The 23,975-nt window shown below is 46.4% G+C and overlaps 1 protein-coding gene across 4 annotated transcripts in view; it reads right to left on the minus strand.

The window, feature by feature from the left end:
• Nucleotides 1-20,046, minus strand: part of RPIA (ribose 5-phosphate isomerase A) — a 95,723-nt gene extending 75,677 nt beyond the window's left edge. For all 4 annotated transcript variants that reach the window (XM_027129092.1, XM_027129090.1, XM_027129094.1 and 1 more), the window contains exons 1-4: nucleotides 19,742-20,046; nucleotides 14,016-14,076; nucleotides 11,823-11,878; nucleotides 1,128-1,187 (exon numbers count right to left, since the gene is read on the minus strand). In XM_027129092.1, coding sequence (XP_026984893.1) covers nucleotides 1,128-1,187; nucleotides 11,823-11,878; nucleotides 14,016-14,076; nucleotides 19,742-20,014 — 450 coding nt within the window. In that variant the 5' untranslated portion in view covers nucleotides 20,015-20,046. The remainder of the gene's footprint in view (nucleotides 1-1,127; nucleotides 1,188-11,822; nucleotides 11,879-14,015; nucleotides 14,077-19,741) is intronic.
• Between the last annotated feature and the right edge of the window lie 3,929 nt (nucleotides 20,047-23,975).

The raw sequence follows: 23,975 nt of genomic DNA on the forward strand, positions 1-23,975 counted from the left end.
CCCACCTCACTCTTCCAATGCAGCCTTGCCCTCTCCTCTCCTTCTCCCTCTCCCCCCGCCGCTGCTGTGCACAAAGCCATTCCACTCACTCGGTCCTAGACACCCCAGCCAGTCTCAGCACTGCACACATGCCAGACTGGAACCGCTCCCATGGTTCCCATCTACCCCTCTCTGGAATGCTCTCTCCTGCCCTTGCCACCTAGCCTTCACAGCTCTGCTCAGACTTTACCTCTTCCCACAACACCCTTCTAAGCAGCATCCTCTAGAGCCAGAAGCACCTGGATTCACTTTCAGGCTCTGCCGCTTACAAACAGCATGGCCTTAGGCAAATGCCTTGCCCTCTCTGTGCCTTTCTCCTGTCTGTAAAATGAGGTAATAATGGTACCCACCCTCAAGACTACTGGAGCTTAAATACAGCTGACCCTTGAACAACATGGGTTGGAACTACACAGGTCCACTTATACAGATTTTTTTCCACTAAATACGTACTACAGTACGTGACCGACGGTTGGTTGAATCCACAGATGCTGAACCGCAGATACCGAGGGCCAACTACGGGACCTGAGCATCTGCAGATTCTGGTATTCGCAGTGGGTCCTGGAGCCGCTCTCCAGCAGATACCCGGGGACGACTGTGGTTTAATACAGGCCCGGCACTTAGCATAGTAACTGGCACACAGTCAGGGCTCAGTAGACGACAGCTGTGAGCATGCTGCTCGCTCTTCCGTCTCCTCCAGGTTGTCCGTGTGTTTAATCATCTTTACCATACAACTGCACTTTAATCTGTTTTCAAAGACCCATGGCTGCCTCAGATGATGCTTATCTCCACTTAGTTCTGAGGGCCGCCCTGCTCGTATACATCGTATACGTCTGTGTGAGGGCTGCAGGAAGCCCTGGGTCCCTGAGCCCTCTCGGTTAAACCACAGGGAATGTCCTAGAAATTCATAAGCTCTTCTCTTCTGACCTCAGCTAGGATTAATATTCAAAGTCCTAGGAGAAAAGCTAGTATGACTAACTGACTCTTCTCCTAGACTCAACAAGATATCCAGAGCCCATGAACAAGTGACAGCTATTAAAAAAAAAAGAAAGAAAGGAGACCAAAAAACCCAGCAGCCTCTCTCTACTTACCTCTGGGTGTCGGTCCAGGTCACTGAGAGTTAAGCCATACTGCAGGATGAGCTGACGGGCCTGTGGAGGACAGGAAAAACCACCCTTAATCATTAACTCTTAGTGACGGCAAGAATCCCCAGAATCCTCTTGGATTTAAGACTCAGACACTGAGTCCCACCAAGGCTTCCTCTCAAATCCAACCTGGTCCACCACGAGGTAGGAGATCTAGCCCCATGAACAGCAAAAGTTAATTCATTCCAGAAGCTGGAAGAAGGTAGACAGCACATAGTGAACACTGCTCCAGTGCTAGGCTGGGAGTTCCTCCTCAGTGACCTGTTACTTAAGATAATGTCAAGGGGGACTTCCCTGGTAGCGCCGTGGTTAAGAATCCACCTGCCAATGCAGGGGACAAGGGTTTCAGCCCTGGTCCGGGAAGATCCCACATGCCACGGAGTAACTAAGCCAGTGCGCCACAACTACTGAGCCTGCGCTCTAGAGCCCACGAGCCACAACTACTGAGCCCGTGCACCACAACTACTGAAGCCCGTGCGCCTAGAGCCCATGCTCCGCAGCAAGAGAAGCCACCACAATGAGAAGCCTGCGCACTGCAACAAAGAGTAGCCCTGGCTCGCCGCGAGAGAAAGCCTGTGTGCAGCAATGAAGACCCAACGCAGCCGTAAATAAATAAATAAGTAAATAAATAAATAAATAAAGGTAGCATCATGGCCTCCCAAAGCCTCTGGTAATACAGTACCAGTAGTTCCCTCCCCACCACCACCACCACCCCTCCCCCACCACCACCACCCCCCTCCCCCTCCACGGCCATTCAAGGTTTCATGAAAGTGGAAACACGGTTTCAGTTACCCAGGGGCAACCTTGATCCGAAAACATTACATGGAATATTCTAGAAACAATTCACAACTTTTAAACTGCACGCCATTTTGAGTAGCTAGCCCTCATCCCTTTGTCCTGCGTACCCTGCCTATTTGTCATTTAAAAGCCATCTCAGTTATCAGATTGACCGTCATAATACCACAGTGCTTGTGTATCAAGTAACCCTTACTTTACCTAATATAGGCATACCTCGTTTTATTGTGCTTCAGTTTACTGCACTTTGCAGGTACTGCATTTGTTACAAGTTGAAGGCTGTGGCAACCCTGACGCCAAGGAGTCTAGGGGTACAACTTCTCCAATAGCATTTGCTCACTTTGTGTCTCTGTGTCACATTTTGGTAATTCTCGCAATATTTCAAACTTTTTCATTATTGTTATTATATTTGTTACTGTGATCTGTGATCAATGATCTTTGATGTTACTACTGTAATTATTTTTTGGCATTTTTAGCAATAAAGTCTATTTATTTATTCGTTTATTTATTTATTTATAGCTGCACTGGGTCTCCACTGCTGTGCGTGGGCTTTCTCTAGTTGCAGAGAACGGGGGCTACTCTTCGTTGTGGTGCGTGGGCTTCTCATTGTGGTGGCTTCTCTTGTTGCGAAGCACAGGCTCTAGGCGCGCAGGCTTCAGTAGTTGTGGCACGCAGGCTCAGTAGTTGTGGCACACGGGCCCAGCTGCTCCACGGCATGTGGGATCTTCCCGGACCAGGGCTCGCACTTTTGTCCCCTGCATTGGCAGGCGGATTCCTAACCACTGCACCACCAGGGAAGTCCCTAGCAATAAAGTATTTTTTAATTAAGGTATGTACATTGCTTTTTTAGACGTAATACTATTGCACATTTACCAGACTACGATGCAGTATAAACATAACTTCTATATGCACTGGGAAACCAAAAAATTCATGTGACTCGCTTTATATCATACTCACTTTATTATGGTGGAATGGAACCAAACCTGCAATATCTCCAAGGTAATGGTCCCAAAGCGCAATAGTGATGCTGGCAATTCAGATATGCCAAAGACAAGCCATAAAGTCCTTTAAGTAAAAAAGTGAAAGTCCTCAATTTAGTAAGTTAAGAAAAAAAAGTTACATGCCGAGGTTGCTAAGATCTATGGTAAGAATGAATTTTCCATCATGAAGTTAAAGAAGGAAAAAGAAAGCTGTGCTAATTTTGCTGTTGCATCTCAAACTGCAAAAGTTACAAGACTACAGTGCATAAGTGCCCAGTTAAGATGGAAAAGGCATTACATTTGTACAGTAGGATATTTTGAGAGAGAGAAAAACCATATTCATGTCACTTTTATTATGGTGTATTGTTATAATTGTCCTATGTTATTATTTGTTGTTGTTAATCTCTTACTGTGCCTAATTTATCAACTAAACTTTATCATAGGTATGGCTGTATAGGAAAAAACACAGTGTATACAGGGTTCAGTACTATCTGTGGTTTCAGGCATCCTCTGGGGGTCTTGGAACATATTCCTCCTGGATAAGGGGGAACTAACACTTTTTTAAATTTCCTAAACTAAGAGCCAAATCTACAAAATATTAGAAACGTCTCTAAAAAAATCTAACAGTATGAAAAAAGACTGTGGAAGATCACTACAAATAGATACATACTGATTTCCAGGCTACACTGTTGAATAAAAATAAGCAAAAGAATACATACACTCAGAAGAATATGTAAAGGCTGGACCTCCGGAATGGCTAGATGAGAGCACCAGACTGGGAAAGATTTAGGATGTTTGTAGGAAAAGTCAGCACCACCGACTCTATGGACATGCCTTTCACACAGGCTGACTGAAGGGGAGGGTTACCACCACCACAGGGCCCAGAGCAGAATTTGTTGCTGGAATAAATGCACCGTGAACCTTTGAGTCTGACCACTCAAGTTCAAGTGATAAGGATCTGTGTTCATGCCACTGCTTACAATACGCAGAGGAACCAAAGGATGGAAAACTTCTTTTCAAAAGCCACGTCTTGAAAATATTTTCTGCTTAAAGTCAAAAGCACCTGAAATGTAGGATCCGAAGGTCTCGGTTCTAATCTTAAATGAACCAGCCACATGACCCCTGGCAAGTTTTCTCATCTATAAAAAGATGCAGATGGGTAATGACCAATGTCAATCTTCAAATCCAAAATCCTAAGACTCTAACAATAAAGTACAAAGACCCTGGAATTTGCAATATATGGGACCTATTTATATCCTGATTCAAACAAACTGTAAAAAAGGATAAGACAATAGGGGAAATTTGAATCCTGGATTTTTATTTGATCCTATTAAAGGTTATCGTTTGATTTTTTTTTTTAGTATTGTTGAGAGGTTTAAGTGTCTCTCTACTTTTCAGAGAGGTATAATAAAATACATACGATGAAATCATACTATGCCTGGGATTTGTTTCAAAATAACAAAGGTGAAGGAGAATGAGATACAGATGAAACAAAATTGGCCATGAACTGATAATTGTGGAAACTGGGTGATGGGTCCGTGGAAGTTCATTACATTATTCTTTATCCTTTTTGAAGTTTGAGATTTTCCACAATAAAAAGCTAAAATAAAATACTGACTGAAAAAAGTTCAAAAGAAAAAAAAACATGATTTTGCTCCTATTAAAGAGAAATATATAATGAAGGGAGAAAACAACAATAAAAATGGTATTTCTGGATTATTTCTCAGTTCCTAGGTTTCTCCAAATGTAACATTGGAGGAACCATACTAATTCCAGACCCTAAGCCTATAAAAACATTTGGAACGTCTGGAAGATGAACCCCCAAAGTCCCCCACGCCTCTTGGTATTCGTGCCTTTGGGGAATCCCTGCCCACAATGTCCCAAGGCTGTTCTGTGTTACCAGTGGCACACAGCAGAGGAGATAGCAAGACACTTCTGCGATTAGTTTATAGAGAAGGCGGGGCGTGCTCCCACAAGATCCTTCCCTCCCTCCCTCCTTCCCCCTCACCCTCACTCTCTTATCACACACACTGGGGGAAACCAGCTGCCAAGTCCTGAAGACATGGAGACAGCCCTGGGGACAGGCCCCTACCGCACAGGCTGTGAAGAATTAAGGCCCAGAACACCCACAAGACGGAGCTGGAAGCCCTGGCCAAGAGCTTAACTGCAACCTCCCCGGAGACCCGAGGCCACAGCCCCCCAGGTAACCACTCCAGGTTCCTGCCCCTTGGAAACTAGGAGCTAATAAATGTTTGTTTTAAACTGCTAAGTTTGGGGGGTAATTTGTTCCAGCAAAGATATCTGATACAGATGGTGTTGGAATAATGCTGTGAACTGCATAAAGTTCAGTGTGATATTCTATCATGCAAATAAAACTGTTATATACTACGGTTCCTGTTAATCTTATGTACTACTTTAGAAACAATACTAAACTGCATTCAAACGTATTACATGAACACTGGGCGTCAGGAAGCTGTTCTATCATGATTCCTATAGGGAAACATCCTGTATATCATTGTAATTTAACATTCAAGTGTTAAGACTGCCTGTACCACTTGGCAGTGTTACTCTTTCATGAGGATGTCCTGTTTGTCCATCTAGATTGTAATCAGAGAGCACATTTCACATACACTTTTCACCCTATAGCAGTTAGGGTCAGTTAAGCCAATAGTTGAGTGAAAAATTAATTATTTTGAGTTCAGTCAAGTTACCTAGTGCAAACTCCTGTATTAAGAAAGAAATGGATGCCCAGAGAGGTCCCAGTGCTAAGTTAGGGGCAGGGCGAGGACCAGAAATACAGTCTCCTGCTCTCCTGCCCTGTCTAGGGACTAGGAAGGAAATCAGAAGATAAGGCAAACAAAGGGAATGTAGAAGAAAAAGGAAAGGAGAGGATGACCTCTGCTTATAAATGGAATTGACGTCATCTTACATAATAATACTATGCTATTAATAACGTTTTTAACAATAACAATTTTAAAAGGAGTTCTTTGGCATTCCCTCCTCTACCTGAAATGCCCTGCCTCCTCCCAAACTCCAGCCCCTCACGCCCAGCTTTCCAGGAAGCCCCCAATCCCCTGTGCAAGGAGTGGGCTCTCCTTCCTCCAACAGGCACGTTACCTCTACTTCTTCTCTACCATATATTTGTAAAACATGACACACATAAATGTAGCATTTATTCATCCAACAGGCAGAGTGCCTACTAAGAGCGAGGCACCACACTGGGCACGAGCACTGCTGAATAACACCCGCCGTGCACAAGGAGCCTCGCACCCCTTTGAAAAGATAAACCCTCGGTGATCACTACGCTGACTGAAATCTGCCTCACCACCACCACCAGCTGCCTGTCTCAACACCCGTCCAGAGTCCACACACGAAAGGAGCCCAGCAGATACGTTTGTCTATGTTATGTGGCTGGGAGGCCACCCCAACTTCCACAAGCCCCGTGTCCTCCCAGACAATAAGCAGTAACGTAAGGACAGGATCTGTTCTGCCTTTAAATCGTCCGTACCCCCCCTTCACAACGTGGAAGACCCTGTACAATGACCTCAAAGAGCCCACTGGGGTCGGACCCTTAAGTCCTGCTTCCATCAGCAGGTCCTCCAACTCTCCCTTCTCCCCATCTTTGACCGGACTCCGCACAAGACCCCTGAGAATGGCCCTGCACACAGAGAGAAGTCATCATCACAGGTGGCATGAGCTTCCTCCTCCCTGAGTGTTATGGGTTATACTGTGTTCCCCTACAAAAAGGTACGTTGGAGTCCTAACTCCTAGTAACTCTGACTGCGACCTTATTTTGCGATTGGACCTTTACAGAGGTAATCACGTCAGAATGTCATGAGGGTGAGCCCTAGTCCAACAGGACTGGTGTCCTCAGAAGGGCAATTTGTACACACAGACAGAGGCACACCGGGAGAACGCCACGCGAACGTGAAGGCGGAGGGCAAGGATATGTGCCTACAAGCCAAGCAATGCCGAAGACTGCCAGCAAACCACCAGAAGCCAGGAGAAAGACAAAACAGATTCTCCTTCACAGCCTCTAAAGCAATCAACATCTAGCCTCCAGAAATGAGAGGCAATAAATTTGTTTTTTAAGCACTCAACTTGTGGTTCCTTGTTATGGCAGCCCTGGGAAACGAATCCACTGAATTCAACACTACAGCCCTACTGTGGAGATATGGACCCATCACTGGCTCAGCCAGGACTAACGCAGACACAGGTGCTCAACTGAGATCAGTACCTGCTAGACACCAGACACTCCAGGCTCACAAGCTAAGGGGCTCCTGAGGGTGTAGAGCAAACAGCTGTCTCTTCCAGCTCTTAAAAGTGCAGGGAGCAGGAAAGCTAATGATTAGCTTGTACTTTTGAAAAAAAAAGACAGGAAGCAATGCCTTCTCATTGCAATCCCACAGCTGGGGCCCCCAAATGCCTCATGTGATCAAGGACAGTGGCATGTGGCAGGCTCGCAGTCCTGTTCTTCATCAATTTCACAATAATACCTGAAAACGCTGCACTTCCCCTTCTATCAACTAACAGAGGCAGACTGAAAGCCAGCATGGGCAAACACTGTTTTTTTGCCTAGACCAGATCTGGCTTTTAAATCCTTTTTTAAAATTTTCCTCTCCCAAAAGCTTTTAACTTTAAAGGGAAAATCTAGAAAAATCCTTTAAACACCTATGGGTTTACTTGTTTAAAAGGCAGATCATGAAATATCTTGATTTCCTTTCAATCATTTCAGGAAGATTGCGGCTAGCTAAACTTAACACAGAATAAGTTTGGGTTTGATGGGGGGGAGAAAACAAAACAGTAACTCTGGACAAGTGAATTTTTTAAAGTCCTGTGAACTGTGAATGACTCCTCTACCTGATCAGCTGGAATTGGCCAGCATTTTCCAGTCTGGGTACATGGTTATTACTAACCACCACAACACAGAGGTGGGCTGGGAGGATGCTATCTTAAAAACACAGATCAAACTTCCAATTAAAGATAGCAATTGAACACCTGTATTTAGCTCAGCTCTTTCCCTAAACCTCTCTAAATCTATAGTACAATAAATGAATTTTTCTCAATGGCATAAACCAAAAAGAGGAAAAAACAGCAACCAACTTCTAAAAGCTAGATCACTGATGGACAATGGTAAATGGCTGAAATGAGAAAGAGAAATCCTAAGCCAGTATCCTAAACCAGTACTGGAAAAAGCTAAGAAGTGACCAAATAAATGGCACAGAACCTCCCAAAAGGTTCAAGGACCAGCAGCCCTGGGAACTTCAGAAAACAGACACCACGGTGGGAGTGAAAAGCATCTTGCTCCACTACTCCCAAAGCAGCACGTTCATTCTCTGGCGGTCAAACAGCAGGTGTCAGGACTGGGCTGCCATGCGCAGCTGAAGAGGGGGTACTGCATCAGCAAGCACTGGCCGTGCAGCAGCTACCCCAAGACTCAGAGGCTTAAAAGAGCCTCTCATCCTCCAGAGGAGGAGCCGAGGCCTGTTCACATGGCCGCAGAATGGTTTCAGCAGCAGAAGGGCCAAGCCACAAAGCAAAAGCACTCACTGTTCAAGCCACTGATGGCCTGCCATTAGGTCACATCCCATTGGCAAAACACGTCACACGATCAGGCCCAGAGTCAAAGAAATACTGTAACGTGTAGCAGGCACTTCTTCCCCGTCTACCACAGGCACTACGCTGAAAACTGGGGTTATGTCCCAAATAATGACAGATGTCTTCTAGCCCTCTTCTCTTACTTGGCTCCCGGGACACAGGCAGCCATGCATACCCCTCCTGAAAGGGCACTGGGCAGTCTTCTCCGGGAAACCTGACCAGCCAGAGGAAAAAAAAAAAAGATCTGACACTAGGGGTTCCCCAATGATCTGTCTGCCACGAGTGCTCTTGGCAGACAAGCCGAGAGCAAGGACCACCCTCACCCCGAGAGCTGGTTTCCGGTCAGCTTCTTAGTCCACTAGTCTTCAAAATGAGCTGCAATTTTAAAAAAAAGAACAAAGCATTCTAACAATATTTGACTGTGTTGGTTGTTACATGACTATGTCAAAACTCAGAATTATACACTAAAAAGAGTAAATTTGGGGGCTTCCCTAGTGGCGCAGTGGTTAAGAATCCGCCTGCCAATGTAGGGGATACAGGTTCGAGCCCTGGTCCGGGAAGATCCCACATGCCGTGGAGCAACTAAGCCCGTATGCCACAACTACTGAGCCTGCGCTCTAGAGCCCACGAGCCACAACTACTGAAGCCTGTGCGCCTAGAGCCTGCGCTCTGCAACAAGAGAAGCCACCGCAACGAGAAGCCTGTGCACCACAACGAAGAGTAGCCCCTGCTCACAGCAAACAGAGAAAGCCCGCACGCAGCAACGAAGACCCAACTCAGCCATATTTAAATAAATAAATAAATAAATTTTTATAGATATTAAGAAAAAGAGTAAATTTTCTATGTAAATTATACCTCCAACAAACTGTAAAAAAAAAAAAAAAAACTTTGAGAAAAGAGATATAGGAGAAGAAATACTAAGACAAAAACCAAAGTATTAACATCCTCAGGGAGCTAAGAGAAGAAATTGAAAAAAACTGCACCCATAAAACAAAAACAAACAAAAAAACTTTTCAGAGAACAACAAAAAAAAAGAGTTATTTGAAATTAAATGCATGAGAGCAAAGAAAGCTCAACAGAAGGGTTAGAAAAAGGTAAAGCTGAAAAGACAAAAGGACAAAACAGGCCCCAAGCACCAAGGAAATAACAAGTACCCTAAAAGGAAAGACCAGAGCCAGAGAAAACAGAGAAAAGAAAATTAAAGGAATAATAGGGGGAAAAATCCCCAAAATTGAAGAGTGTGAATTTGTAGAATGACATGTCCCAGCAAGCACCCAGCATAGTGGACAAAAATAAGCCCACACCAAGACACAGCATGGTGAAATTTCAGAACACTGTAGACAAAGAAAAGATAACATAAGGGAGAGAATGAAAAATAGATTTTATACAAAGGATCAAGAATCAGAATGGCTGCAAGCTTCTCAACAGCAAATTGAAAGCCAGGAGAGGGAATTCCCTGGCAGTCCAGTGGTTAGAGCTCTGCACTTCCACTGCAGGGGGCACAGGTTCCATCCCTGGTCAGGGGACTAAGATGCTGCAGGCTGTGCAGTGCGGCCAAAAAAAAAAAAAAAAGAGCAGACAGAGAAGGAAAGTTCCTGACCACAAAGGGAGATCCCAAGACAACAGCCGAGGGCAGCTGCTACCAACCAGAGTACCAAGAAGATGAAGCTGATGGGAGTAGAATATCCACTGGGCCAGAATGAGGTGAGATTTTCCATCCAAGTAAGAGTTTGGGGTTGAATTAGTAAGGAGTCCGCAGACAACCAAGGAAATGGAAAAAACAAAGGCATCATTTACTTAACTTTCAGGAAAACAAAATAATGAGCAGACACGGAAGCGTAATCATAGCTGACTGCACAGTTCAGCTGTAGCTGGGACATCACGATTCTGAGTGGGGCCTCACCAAAACGTAACTGTACTGCAGACTAGGAGAAGGGTGTCTGACCTGTGAGAGCAAGGAGGGAAGAGATAACCGAATGCTCGTCTTCCCTGCATCCACTGAGCGTGGAATTATTACCTCAAGTTGAAAAAAAAATTTTAAATGGCAAGAAAAGCATGTAGTTTCCAGACTTTGGAGCAAATACCCAATCAGCTAGAAGAGTTTTAAAAGTATGTCCATCTAAAGAGCAAGAAATGGTGGTGGTCAGGAGTGGGGGAGGGTGTGAAGGGAGTGTCTTATTTTTTAATAAAATGACTTGAATTATTTGATTCTTCAATCTATGTGTATGTATAGCTTTAATTAAAAATAAGCACCAATATGAAATAATTTTATTAAACAAGAAATAAAAATACTAGATGATCAAGTCACTTGGAAAAATCAGACACTTCGCTTTTTCAAGAGCGAGGCAACCCATCACAGCCCCTCTGACTTTAAGAGCATCTCCTCAGAACATCAGGATTTCCAAAGCAACAAAGGCCAGGTAAAACCACTCCTTTTCTAGCCTGAAGCAGGAATTATGGTATCGTCTTCAGTTCCCTGGGTGTCCGGGCAGCTTGTCAGAGCCTCCAAGAGATTTAACTTCAAAACAGCTCCGACAGCGTGCACTATCCTTCCTAACTTCCTATCCTGCCTACCTGGAATCCTTCCTCCACTCCCTACTCTGACAGGCTGGGGCACACACCTGACACATCCTGCCTCCAGGACTGAGAGTTTCTTAAGACCTAGCTGTCCAAAACCATGTCCACAACATCACAGGAGCACAAATCACCAGCAATGCCAACCTTTAACCCCAATTCACAGGATCCCTGCGACGAAGCCAATGAGAGACGACACACATACCCTCCCCACAACAGCCAGGTGAGGCATGGGGCTCTGTCTCGGTACCTCTCTTCCCTCCTTTCCTGAAGTCTACTATTCCCTTATCTCTCCCTGTGTTTAACTGGCTCCACTGCTTTCCTTCACCAGTCCCTACTATTTTATGGTGGAGCAGCATTAGACATGGACTCAAACTACTGTACTTGCGTTTCTAATGCATCACTTAACGCCCTTTAGCCTCAGTTTTTTCATCTATAAATGGAGATAATACTCCTTGAGGACGGAGACCACGTGGTTATCTCTACGTACACCGTGGTGCCTAATACAAGATACACTAAAACATTCACGTCTAAGCCACGCTTCTGAGGAGCCATCTCCAGTCACCTGCGCTCCCGCTCCTGGCTCTCTCGCCCAGAAAACCCTGGGACACGACCCAGAGCCGCACCCCTACATCCTCAGGGACCCAGAAGATTCATCCAACTGCCAAGGTGCAGAATGGAAAGCAGGACATACCTGGAAGGAAGTGGGAATACAGACGAGGTTCAGATTCTCTTGTTTCACTCTTTCAGCTGTGGAGACAAAAGCCGCGTTGGTGGTTTCTCTCTCTCCTCGCCTTCTTTTCCTTGTACTCACATTTGCTCAAATCCCACAGAAAAGGTCCAACCCCTCCCCCCACTGAAACGTCCCTTTCATTCTATGTCCCCACCCTTGCTGAAAAGTTGGTAAACAGCCTGCACATGTCACTAGACAGGGACAAAAAAGCCTAAGGAGGTAAGTATTAACCACAGAAAGAGCAACGTTAGGGTTTGCTAGTATGTGCATGGCAATATTCAAAGAATTTTGTACACATGAACTTTTAATCCAGTAACCCAAAGATAACTTACAATTACTATCCCCACTTTACAGATGAGGAAACTGAGGCAGAGAGGCAAAGTAACTGGTACACAGTTAACAAACGGCAGAACTGGGATCTGATCCCAGGCAGTCTAGTGCCAGTCTTAACTACTTCCCTATATAGGCTTTTACAGAGAAAAGCTAGAATTTGACTTTTACAGTCAGTAAAAAAAATATAATCATTTATAGATCCCAGGGGGTGGTTAAAGAGGGTTTATTTATTCACTTTGGATTTGTACCTTTCGGGAAAACTTGATTTAAACAAAAAGAAAAGTCTTGGGAATTCCCTGGTCGTCCAGTGGTTAGGACTCGGTGCTTTCACAACCGGGGCACGGGTTCAATCCCCGGTCAGGGAACTAAGATCCTACATGCCGATGATGCGGCCAAAAAGAAACAAAAAGGAAAGTCTTAAGGGATGCAGACAAAGAACGTCTACTGTCATTTCAGTAAACAAAGGATGTCGCAGCCATCAAGCCCTCAGCCACTGCAGCTGCCCCCAGGCGGTGCACCCCTGAGAGAATTCAGGATGGAAAAAACAGGATACTGGCTCTAGATTAAGGTGCACGTCAAAGGAATAATTTCATTGGGCCCAGACCCTTGCATCTTCCATACACAGGAAAGCACTACATTCATTAACTTGAGATGTCTGGTTTTTCTTTAATTAACTGTAATCTTTTGATGTTTGACTGCTCGGGGTTTTTTTTGCAAAAACTCCTATATATCCTGGCTCCTCAACAGTCCCTCAGAGCTATCTGGGAGGCTGTATCCCAGGCTTAAGTCCTCAGTAACACCCCCAAATAAAACGTAATTCTTGGGCAATTCTCTGGCAGTCCAATGGTTTAGGACTATGCGCTTCCACTGCAGGGGGTGCAGGTTTGATCCCTAGTCGGGGAACTAAGATCCCACGTGCAACACAGCATGGCCAAAATAAATAAATCAATCAATAACACACACATACAACATAATTCTCAACTTTGAGGCTGTGCATTTTTTTTCAGTCGACGGGGAAAAACCGTCTTATTAAAAATCTCAAGTCTCCTTAATCACTGGGTGCACACCTTGGGAGATTCAGATGCCACTATTACGAAACCCACAGTAATCCCTGTGCCCTAAAATCCTTCACATACCCAGTGCTGAGGCAGAAAGGTGTGCAACGCTGAGTTTTTCAGAAGCCATCACACCCGCACCACAGCCATTCCTTAAAGACAAAGCATTCCTGCGCTTTGTCCCCTGAGCACAGTCCCTTGGCACCTGCCAGAGGAGATCCACATTCAGGCAAGCCTGGCCTCTGGGCTCTGTTCTCACAAACAAGAGCAGGGCGGTCAAACCTGTCCAGCAGCCACCGGGGCTGATAATGCTTGAGCCCTTCCTGAGCCCAGAGACACCCAAATCAGAATGAAGTCAGCATCTGCAGAGCCAGCCACCAACTGCAGGGTCGCGGACAGGCCGCGCCTGCGCTGGCCCCGCCGACCTCGGTTTGTTTCCTTGAGAAACCGCAGGCTTCAGAGGGTCTGCCTGCCTCAGGACCCATGAGGCCACACACACACACACACCACTGATGACAATTAAGATTCTGTGGAGACCTCACCCTAAGTCAGCTCCTCACCCAGCTCAGCAGAGCAAACAAAGCCAGGGCAACCCCAAATCTGGGTGAAGAGGCCCAAGAATCCCACTCAGAGAAGAGCAGAAACACTCACCTGGCCACAGGCTCCACAATGCTGGTGCCAAGCTGTGCCCCGCTTCCTCCCTCTCCGCCATGCCCCCATGCCCACCACCCCACACAAACATCCAGGAGTCAGCCTGAAAACATACCTATTCGCTGCACAGCGTGGACAATTGTAGAACCACTCCCAATTCCCAGCACTTGGTTATTCTGCAAAAAAAGGAGGAGGGAAATCCAAGACTTATTAATACCGTGTTTCACTCCCTTCTCCAGCCCACTTCCTAGAGCTATAAAATTATTAGGAACAGCAATTCACCAACTTGGGTGCAAGGTACTGTGCCCACAGAAACATAATCACTGAACCTCAAAGCTGTACTATGTCCTGGTGCCCAGTGGCAATTTTCAGCAGAGCCCTCCTCCTTTCATCCCTGACAATGACATCACCATTTCCTCCTGTAAAAAGATAAACTGAAGCCTATTAAAAATTTTAAGCATTTATTTCAGCAAAAATCAGTTTGAATTGGGCAGCACTCAGTCTAGCAGGCAGAAGGGAGCTCTGAGGAGCTGTACAAAATTAAGACTTTTAGAGCAAGAAGGAAGCGGGGACAAGGAAGTTATATTGGGCAAAAAAGCAAGCTGGTTATTGTAAGGTTACTTCCCTTTAGGGGACCGCAGGGGTCTACCAGGCAGATGACCTCAATAGTGCTGATAAGGTGATTCCTGATTGACTGAGCTAAGATTCCATTTCCGGGAGAGCCAAAAGTGTAACTAGGTATTGTTTGGTGATGCGGGGCTTGGCATAAGCGACTCCATTTTGGGTCTGTTGTCTCATTTTGAACACTCCCTCCCTCTTATCAACACAAAAGATTTGGCTTATTTACAACACAGAGCAACTTAAGTCAGCCTCACAGAAATGGCCTGCAGATGAACGCTGAACGATTTTTGGCCATCCCCAGGAGCACGATCAGAAAGGAAAGACCCTAGGAGAAAAACAGCCTAGCTGAATGTTAAGAGCAGAAAACAGAGGTTTCTGGCTTCAGCGACTTTTCACACAAGTTTAACATCTACACAGTCCCCATCAAGTTGGTGGCATCACAGCGAACCTCAGACACACATCAAGGCTACCATCCAGAGCTCCAACCCAAGTCAACAGAAGAGAGTCTGAAGCAACCTTGAACAGCAAATCACGTCAACTCTGTCCGACTGATCCCAAGGGGTCCTCATTTTGCACAAGCCTGCTTCACACAAAATGGGGAGAGGGTGAAGGCTTAGGTGGGAACATGAGAAACAGTCTTCATCTGCCATATAGGAAGCCACTCCTTGAGTACAACGGAGAAGAAACAGGCATCTTACTACTGAGCCTATTATCTTAAGAAAAGGGGGCAGGTACCTCAGAGTAGACCAGAGGCAGAGTAGGGGCCCAGCCAAGGTCAGTTAGACCACAAACGGCAAAACAAGGTCAGAGTACAAACAGTCAGGAACTAATGTGAAGCTTGGTTCTTAAGCAACTTCCTGGGAGTAATCTCCTGCCTGTTTAGGGCAAAACAGCTACAAAGCTTAACATCATCTGTTAAGCACCTACCAAGAAGATTCATAAATGTTAATATAAGTCAAATCTCACAACAACCCCTTGTGACCTCAAGGCCCTCAGCCTCACTTTAGAGATGAATTCAACACCCTAAGGAAAAATTTAAGACTTAGAAATGAGCAAGAGATTATTAGACATACTTTCAATGAAATGCTGGAATCTGCAGGTAGTATCTGATCCTACAGGGGTGTGTGCCTTTGCTCAAAGTTTCAAAGTCACCAAATAACACCAAGGGGCCCTAAAACAGAGCTTGTGCTAGGTCAGGATTTCACCTGTGATGATGCCCTCAAGAAGGCAATGCATCCAATAGCCATTTAGCTACTTGGGCAAACCTCAATCGCAAGGTCTTCAAGACCAGTAAATGCTACATCACAACACAAAACAGCTGAATATCAGAAAATGTACAAACCTTAAGTAACGAGGAAATATCTCGACTAGGTAGGCTCAACCTGACCTTCACACCCAACCTGAAGCTGTGAGCTCTAGCTATACAGCAATTCAACTGTCAGCTTCCTCATTACCATACTCTGCCATATACTCACGTCACCCAGCAGGCAGGTGGCACACAGATGAACTTGGGTGAGTCACACAAGCTCTGTGCAAGGCTCCTCCCTTGGCTTTTGAAAGAGGCCAGGAATTGCACAGGCCTGCCAGGCCCAAAGCTCCTCAACCCTGTGGTCCTGCTACCTTGCAATCAAACGACTGGCCAAGAATCAGTGCACCAGCCAAAGCCAAACAGATGTGGCCCAGCAGCAGAAGGCTGCCAGGCAGGCTCTGCCATAGGAGCAGGCTCCTCCTAACGGCAGTACTTGACAACAGGTCGTACGTGCAACATCACAACTTGGGTCACCTTGTCCAGTAGGGTAACCTCTTCTGTTGACCGACTGGAACCACTGCCCACCAACTCCTTCAAGCCAAGCCAGCCAAAAAGCTAAGCCCAGGCTCCAAAGAGAACAAAGGAGACTAGGGACCTTCAGGAGAGCCTGGCGCTGCATGGTGACCCATCCTGCAACTGGCACATCTGAGTCCCGGGTGGCTACCCAAAGGCTTCAGCTGAGAACTCGCCAAGTTTTCCACCCACCCAGAAATGCAAGTAGTCACCAATGGGCTAGGGAGATTCACCCCACAACCTCCATATTCTCGTGTCCACACTCCGCATAATTCATCAAGCATTTACTGGGAAGGCCCCACTGTGACCAACACTGAATGAAAATAAGGTTAACTACCCTCCAGAAGCTTACCCTTCAGGGAACTGGGAGACGCACATACACATACCTAGACCATAAAGACACCTACTAAGAGGCATAAGGCACCTAAGAGGTGTGGAGTGCTACAGAATTCAAGGGGAGAACTGCTTCCTCTACAAGACTAAGGAAAAACGGAAAGGAAGAACGGCCTTTGAACCAAACCCTGAAGGACATATATGATTTTAATAGGCAAAAGCAGCGGACAAGAAAAAGCACTCTTGGTCAAGGGTTTTGATATTAAAACACACACTCTATGCCAGTAGTCTGTCCTTTCCAATGTTCTGGTACATGGGAGAGAAGGGAGCAGAGAAGGAAACAAGACTGTGGGCGTAAAGACAAGAACTAGAGCCTCTCATCTGTGTATCCCCCCCACCTGCCTCAGTACTGGTTTACAATAGATGCTCCTGATGTGTCTTATGGAGGTTAGGATGAGGCCACCTGAGGGGCACAGTGACAAGAGTAGATTAAAGCTTCAGAAGACGATAATGCACCACTTGGGTGGTCGACAGAGGGGACGAGATAAGGGCAACTGCAATCTTCTGGCCACGAGGAGAGCCTAAACCAGGAGAGTTGGCAGGCCAACAGGAAGGGTCAGTTCTAAGAACATTCCAAAGGTGGAACCAACAGGACCTCGCACACAACCTAGCTTGATAAACTTACACAAGTGAGTATGAAACGGAGCACGACCCTATGGCGTCCTCCCGTACAAATCCTTTCCGTGTCCTTCGCTTCCTGTTTGTAGGAAATAGGCTTCTTTCAGCCTCCTTGACCTCCCCTGAGTTCCAAAGGGCAGATTCAAACAGTTGCTAATCAGGGAAGGAAGGGACTGCAGAAACCAGGAAGGTGCAGTCAAGAAGCAATGGTGCTGCGACAGGTCCTGGTTCCTTCTCAAGGAATATACAAAACAATACAACTCTGAGTTCCTGTACAGGAACTCAGGCCCCACCCAGGTGGAAGATGGGAAATTCAGGCTGGGTGCAAGACTTCCGGCTAACCATCACCCAGTTACCTCACCATCAACCGATCAGAAGAAAGTCTGCACTCAGTGGAAGATAAGACTCTGAACGCCCCCTCCCCAAACGATTAACTGCGATTAACTTCCCCTTTCTCCCCTGGAGTTGATCCTTGGCGTCTGCCTTCTCCCCAGATTGCTGGCCTCCAGAATAAAGTAACCTTTTCTTTCCAACCAACACTTGTCTTTGGAGGGGTGAGCAGCCAAGCCTGGGTTGTGTAAAAAGTAAACAATTTCAAGACACGAAGCGCTAAAGGAAAACTCGGCCTTAGATGGAAAAAAGGATAGGATACCCCCGGAGAGAGCAGCTAAGCCTTGACGGTGAGGTGCGGGACTATGCTCCATAAACCTGCGGCTCTGAATTAAGTTATCTTGTCTGCAAAGTATCCAGGACCAGCCTCTCCTCCTCCCTTTAGCCCTCCCTTTCTGACCACCACACCAACTACCTACACAAAGCAGGCACTCAACAAATACCTGCAATGAATGAAACAAAGTTACAAAGCAGGAAGTACAAAATTCAAGTAGTGTTGGCATCTCAGAAAAGAAGTTTGCAAAGGAAAGTGCGTGTAACAGATTGGGGTGAGTGCCCCCAAAAGGCCTATGACGATCTCCCCAGGATTGCCTGGTAACTTCATGCAATAATGTGGCCAGAATCCAGTGTTTTGCGGCTCTGGCCTAAGGTGGGAGCTTGCAGATTGTAATTTAACCAAATACACAATAATAAAACAATGGTCAGGGAGGGGCGTGCCACCAAACAGGAATGCAAATAGGTTAACAGGAAATGTAATACATGGGTCTTTTCTAATTGTATAGATCTCATTTATCCATTACATTTATCCATTACGACTCACTTTATCCAGGCATTTTGGAATTTCAGCTTACCGTCCCAATTTTGCAGCTGAGGCACGTGAATCCCAAAAGGAGAGCCAGATTACACATTTTACATTATCTCTGTGAATCCCCACAGAAAATCCTATTGCTAACCACACTATTAAACCAGAACAGAGCAGCTGTGTAACAGGTGGAAGGGCACTGGAACGGAAGTCACTCGGTTTGGGTCCTGGAGGATCCTTGGTCATTCCTCCGACAGAACACGCTGAGCCAAAGGTTACCACACTCGCCCCTCCCACTTAGCCAGGCGGTGGGAGGATCAAACATCTATCTAGGCAAAATAACTTTGTACACGAAAGCATTACCAAATGTAAAGAATAAAGAACCATCACTAGAGAAAAGGGAATCTGATACCACTTTCCAGGAAGCAGAAAAGAAAGACTAAAAGCCAATAAAGTCAAGGAAACTCCACCTAAGGGTAGAGATACTCCACTTGGCCGCCGGTATTACAATTAAGGTAACTGACTGCTGCCAGCAAATGCGCTCGGGTTAAAAGACTCCACCCAAGAGGACCACACCCGCAACACAGCAAACAAGTAGGGCCACGACCTCGCCAAGTAAGAGCTAAACATCTCCACATCCCGACCTTAAAGAGGGTCCTCCAGACTTCAAGTGTCAAAAGGAGGAGGTTTAAAGCCTGGGTTTCTCCTCTGGCTCAGTCTCCTCTTCCCTCCAACAAGTACACTCAGGAGCGGGTGCGCGCCCAGCTAAGCACTTTCTTGGAGTAAAATTTCAAAACACTTTTAAAATCAGCTCCCCCCCCACGACTTCCCAGGGCAGTGAAGCGAGTAAAGACCTCTCGCAGTCCCAGTCTCTTATTTGTTGAAAAGGAAGCCACACGCTAAGTCCCTACTAACCCCACTCCAAACATCATCAGACACACACCACCAGGCTCCACTTTGCAAACTTATCTGGCCTGGACAAGCAGTCTTTAGATAGCACAACTTTAGGGAACGCGACCCCAACCGATTCCACATCTAAAAGGCCTTGAAGGAGCAGGTCTCAAGGAGGGTGAAATGCGTACCCCCTCCCCTCTCACGCAGCTCCCTCCCTGCCAGGAACTAGGCGCAACCGGCAGTGCCCAGAGCGCGAGCCCATCAGGCCGAGCACGGGCGCCCCACGTCCTGAGCTGCTCACCCTCACGTGGTTCTCCACGGCCGCGCGGCCGGCCAGCTTCTTGGCCTCCTCGGCCTTGGACATCGTGGAGGGGGCCGGGCAGACGCTGTTAGCGTCCCCGCCAGCTGTACTTGTGCTGCCAGCGCCGAACTGCGCGCGTCCCGGCAACTGCACGTGGGAACCCGGAACGCCCCAGCTGCTCCCTCCTCCGCCAGAGGCCGCGCCCCCGGCCCGCCCGGGCAGCGGGGCCAGGACCCGCCCGTAGAGGGTGCTGAAGGGCCCGGGTCGCTGCATCCCGCCGCCCCGCTCCAGCCTCCGCCACGGTCCCGCCCCCGGCTCTGCCGGAAGTCTGGTAGTGACGTACTAGGTCCGCGTCTGCTGCAGCGCGGGGCTTTCTGGGAAATGTAGTTCTACGGCTTCAATGGCCTAAAGCCGTGCCCCAGCCTGGACTACCAGCCCCACAATGCTCCGCGACCAGGTCCGCAAATCTCGGCGACAGGCATTGGCGCAACGGCTTGTACCGCCCAAGTAGCCCCGGTGGGGTCAATCCTGGAGATTTTTCTCTTTGCTCCAGCATCTGCGAAGGGAGTGTTAGACGTGACCCTGTTGTTTTTTCTAGAAGTAAGAACGTGGCGGTGGACGAGGCCTGAGGGCAGTCGCTCTTCTAGAGATGTCCTTTTGGGAGTGACTTCTCTAGACTGACGCCACAGGGAAACGCACCTGGGGGCTCCGGCCCCCACTTTAGTCCATCCTTAGGCCCCCCCCGCCCCCCACCGCAGGCCCAAGGCTACAAATTAGAACGCCCAGCCTTAGATGTTGTTCTGCATTGGGCAGCGTTGGAAGGCACGGTTTCCCTCCAGATGGAGCCTGGCTGGGAACATACGTGTGCCCTGCAGAAACCCTGCAATACTTGTTGACTTAAAAAGGGCTTTCACTGAACCTAACAGCTTTCTCTTTTCTTCTCTACCTTTGAAGTGTCTTGCTGTAGGTGTGGACGAAAAAAAACGCACGACGTAAGGGCAGTGACTTTCAGCTTTATTCTGGGACCTTACTAGGGACTCTAGCCTGGGAGATAAACCTCTCAGCTATGTGGAACTATTACGAAGAGATAGGGGAGGGGCCAGTATATATATATATATATATATATATATGTATACATATGAATTTTTGATCTAGGAAATGTAGTTAAGCATACATCTTGGTAAAAGATGACTACTAATCATTAAAAATATATATATTGACTATATCTCAAGTTAATGATTTTAGTGCTTTCCCAAATATGGGAAGATCCAAGAATCTAGGGTCATTGAAATTCTTCCTTAGATATGCATCTTAACTATCTAGGGGCCCTGTATCCAAAACACAAAATGCTTCATACTGTTTTTCTTCATCCTGAATTCCCCTCAGGGTGCACTGCTGGTGGGGCAACTGCAGGATTGAGACTTAGCTCTTCGTGTAACTGGATGATGAGTGAGACTCTTTGTCTTTTTGTTTGTTTGTTTACAGAGGGAATAGGGAGGGTCAGAGAATTCTTATTGTTCCCATTTTACAGGTGAGAAAGCTATTGCTAACACCAGCCTTATAAACTACTTAGAGGTCTTTAAAAGGCACTAGCCTTTGTGCTACTCCTCCAAGTTGGTGGAATCCATTCTGTCTGCCATGAATTCATCTCCTTCAAAGTCACTTCAGGTCTTCTCCCTCTTCTGTGTGCAAGGCACCGGTAAAAGTTGTGTTATCGCCCTGGTCACCTGGATTCTCTTTGCCATGACCCCTGAGGCTGTCAGCCCCTGGACCAGAAAGGAAAATCAAAATGGAGTCGGTAAGAGAGTTCTCTAACATGGAGTCAGGAGGCCGTTGGGGAAGTGTGATTTATGCACTTTTAAGCTGACCACTTTCTGTCTTAAAGCAGGCATTCAGGACATCTGCCAGAAGCTCGGGATACTTATCAGACCCTTACCCTAAAATAACTCCAGACAGCCTATCTACTTATTGGGACCCTTACCCTAAAATAACTCGTGACAGCCTAGTCTTTCAGGACAAATATTTTCTTACCTGCATTGAGAATCAATTACAATTCTTGCCAGACAACTCTAATAACCTTGTGGTTTTGTCCGTATAAGCTCCTGGCTTCTTCTCTTCCCCAGAACACTCTTGAGTTTTACCTGAATCTGTGTCTCCCGAATTGCAATTCTTAAGACCCCAAATAAAGCTCCTTCTGCTTGACAGCCTCGATACTGATCCCACTACAATCGCCCACCAATAGTTCAACCATCTCCACCTTGGCCTGCAGGAGGAAAAGTTATTTGAGGTGATACTTGAATCCTACATTTTAGGCAGAATTTGGAAATTAGCGCAACGTTCTGGCTGAGATGCAGGAAAAAAGAAAAATACGTGCATCTTCACTACAGTTGGTCTCTACAAACTTGTGGCCTCTCCTGCATCCTCTTGGGGGCAGTCTCCCCCCTTCAGATTTCTCCATCAAAAGGTTACTGGAGCAAATATCAGTGCCAATCTCTGCTTTACCCACCTCCCTCCCCACCGCCCCCAGCTGCCCCCAGTCTCCAGCATTTGAACTGGGGCTTCCCACCATCTTGATTGTTCTGCCTGTCCGTCTGCCCCTCTCTGCACTGCCAGCTCCATCTTATTCTTTAGACTCAGCTGAAATCCACCTCCTCAGAGAAGTCCCCCTGACTACCCTATCTAAATTGGGTTCCCACCCACCCATCCTCTATCACTTTACCAGTGTTTCCTTTCGTTCATAGAACTTTCCTTGATTATTTATGTTTACTTGGTTTTGTATTTGTTTGTCATCTGTCCTCTCTAGAAAATAATATTCTGGGAGCTCCCTGGCGGTCCAGTGGTTAGGACTTCGACACTTTCACTGCCATGGCCCTGGGTTCAATCCCTGGTAGGGGAACTAAGATCCTGCAAGCCGTGTGGCGTGGCCAATAATAATAATAATAATATTTCTGAGAAGAGGGAATTTGCTTTTTTTCCTCTACAGTATCCTCCGTGTGTCCGTAACAAATACCTAAAACATGACTAGATAACGGATACATTTCATGCCTAACCCCACACTTCACCTTCAGCTGTACAGAATTTCAATTCCTGCACACATGCTCTTACCTCCATGTCTTGAAAACACTGTACTCTTCTCTCAGATGTTCCTAAGGTCTCCACTCTTGTACATGTTACTCTGTAACCCTGAACCCCACTGCTTCCGGGGTTGGCTGCCCTTCTGTGCTTCCACTCACCTCTACCCTCTCTGTGATAGTTCACCTTGCTCTATTCATGCGACTGTCTCTCTCAAAAGATTTTGAGACTGTGTCTCTTGATAGCACAGTCTATTCCTCATAGAATGAACAGTGCCTGGCTCAATATTTTGGGAGTAAGCAGTGTTCTAAAAGGTCCACCTGTCTGTGCCTCTGTTTTTGTTTTTTCTCTTTCTTTCTTGTCTCTCTTCTCTCCATCTTGCAATCATTTCTCATTCCTGCCTTCACTTTTAACCCTTCTCCTTAGGTCTGCCAATGGTACCCAGTGACTCTCACGGCCGATCTGAAATTCCACTGGCGGCTCTTGGGGCTGAGATTATGCTGACCCTTAGAATAGTTTGAGTATCATGTTCCTATGACGCTTTGCATTTGCATATGTATTAATAACAGTGCCAGGCACCATGCTAAATGCTTTGCGGATGTTATCACATTTAATTTTAACAACTCCAAGAAGTGGTTACTCTTATCCCCATTGTTCAGGTAAGACATGAAAGAAGTCCTGACTGACCCAAGGTCACACTGCTCATAGGTGAAGCTGGGCTGCAAACCTTCAGTGACTCTAGGATCAAACTTTGATCTAACAGAATCACCTAGATGGATGTGTATTAATTGCCTTCCCACACACAGTATAGCCCTAAACTTTGTATAAACCACACAGGTAATGTTTTTTCTCTTTAAAGTCACAAGTAATAGCAATGGACCTTAAGACAAAAATAGTTAATAAGGGAAAAAAGGAAGGAAAAACTCTATAAATGAAGAAGTAGTAACTGAAGGGAAGTCCAAGTTTTGGCTGCTGGACCACTTTCAGGGTCTCACAGAGGGGGGATCAATCTATGTTATAATCTTAACAAACCACTAAAAATTCTATTTCTTTCTAGATTACTCGCACTGGCAAGAACCACATGGGGCTCATTTTCCCCTCTTTCGTGGGCCGTAATGTCCTTGGAAAAGAGTTTTCAGGGACAGAATGAAGGATCACAGAG

This window comes from Aethalodelphis obliquidens, unplaced genomic scaffold, assembly GCF_003676395.1.
Source record: "Aethalodelphis obliquidens isolate GAN/ISIS:26980383/991018 unplaced genomic scaffold, ASM367639v1 scaffold35, whole genome shotgun sequence".
Taxonomy (NCBI): domain Eukaryota; kingdom Metazoa; phylum Chordata; class Mammalia; order Artiodactyla; family Delphinidae; genus Aethalodelphis; species Aethalodelphis obliquidens.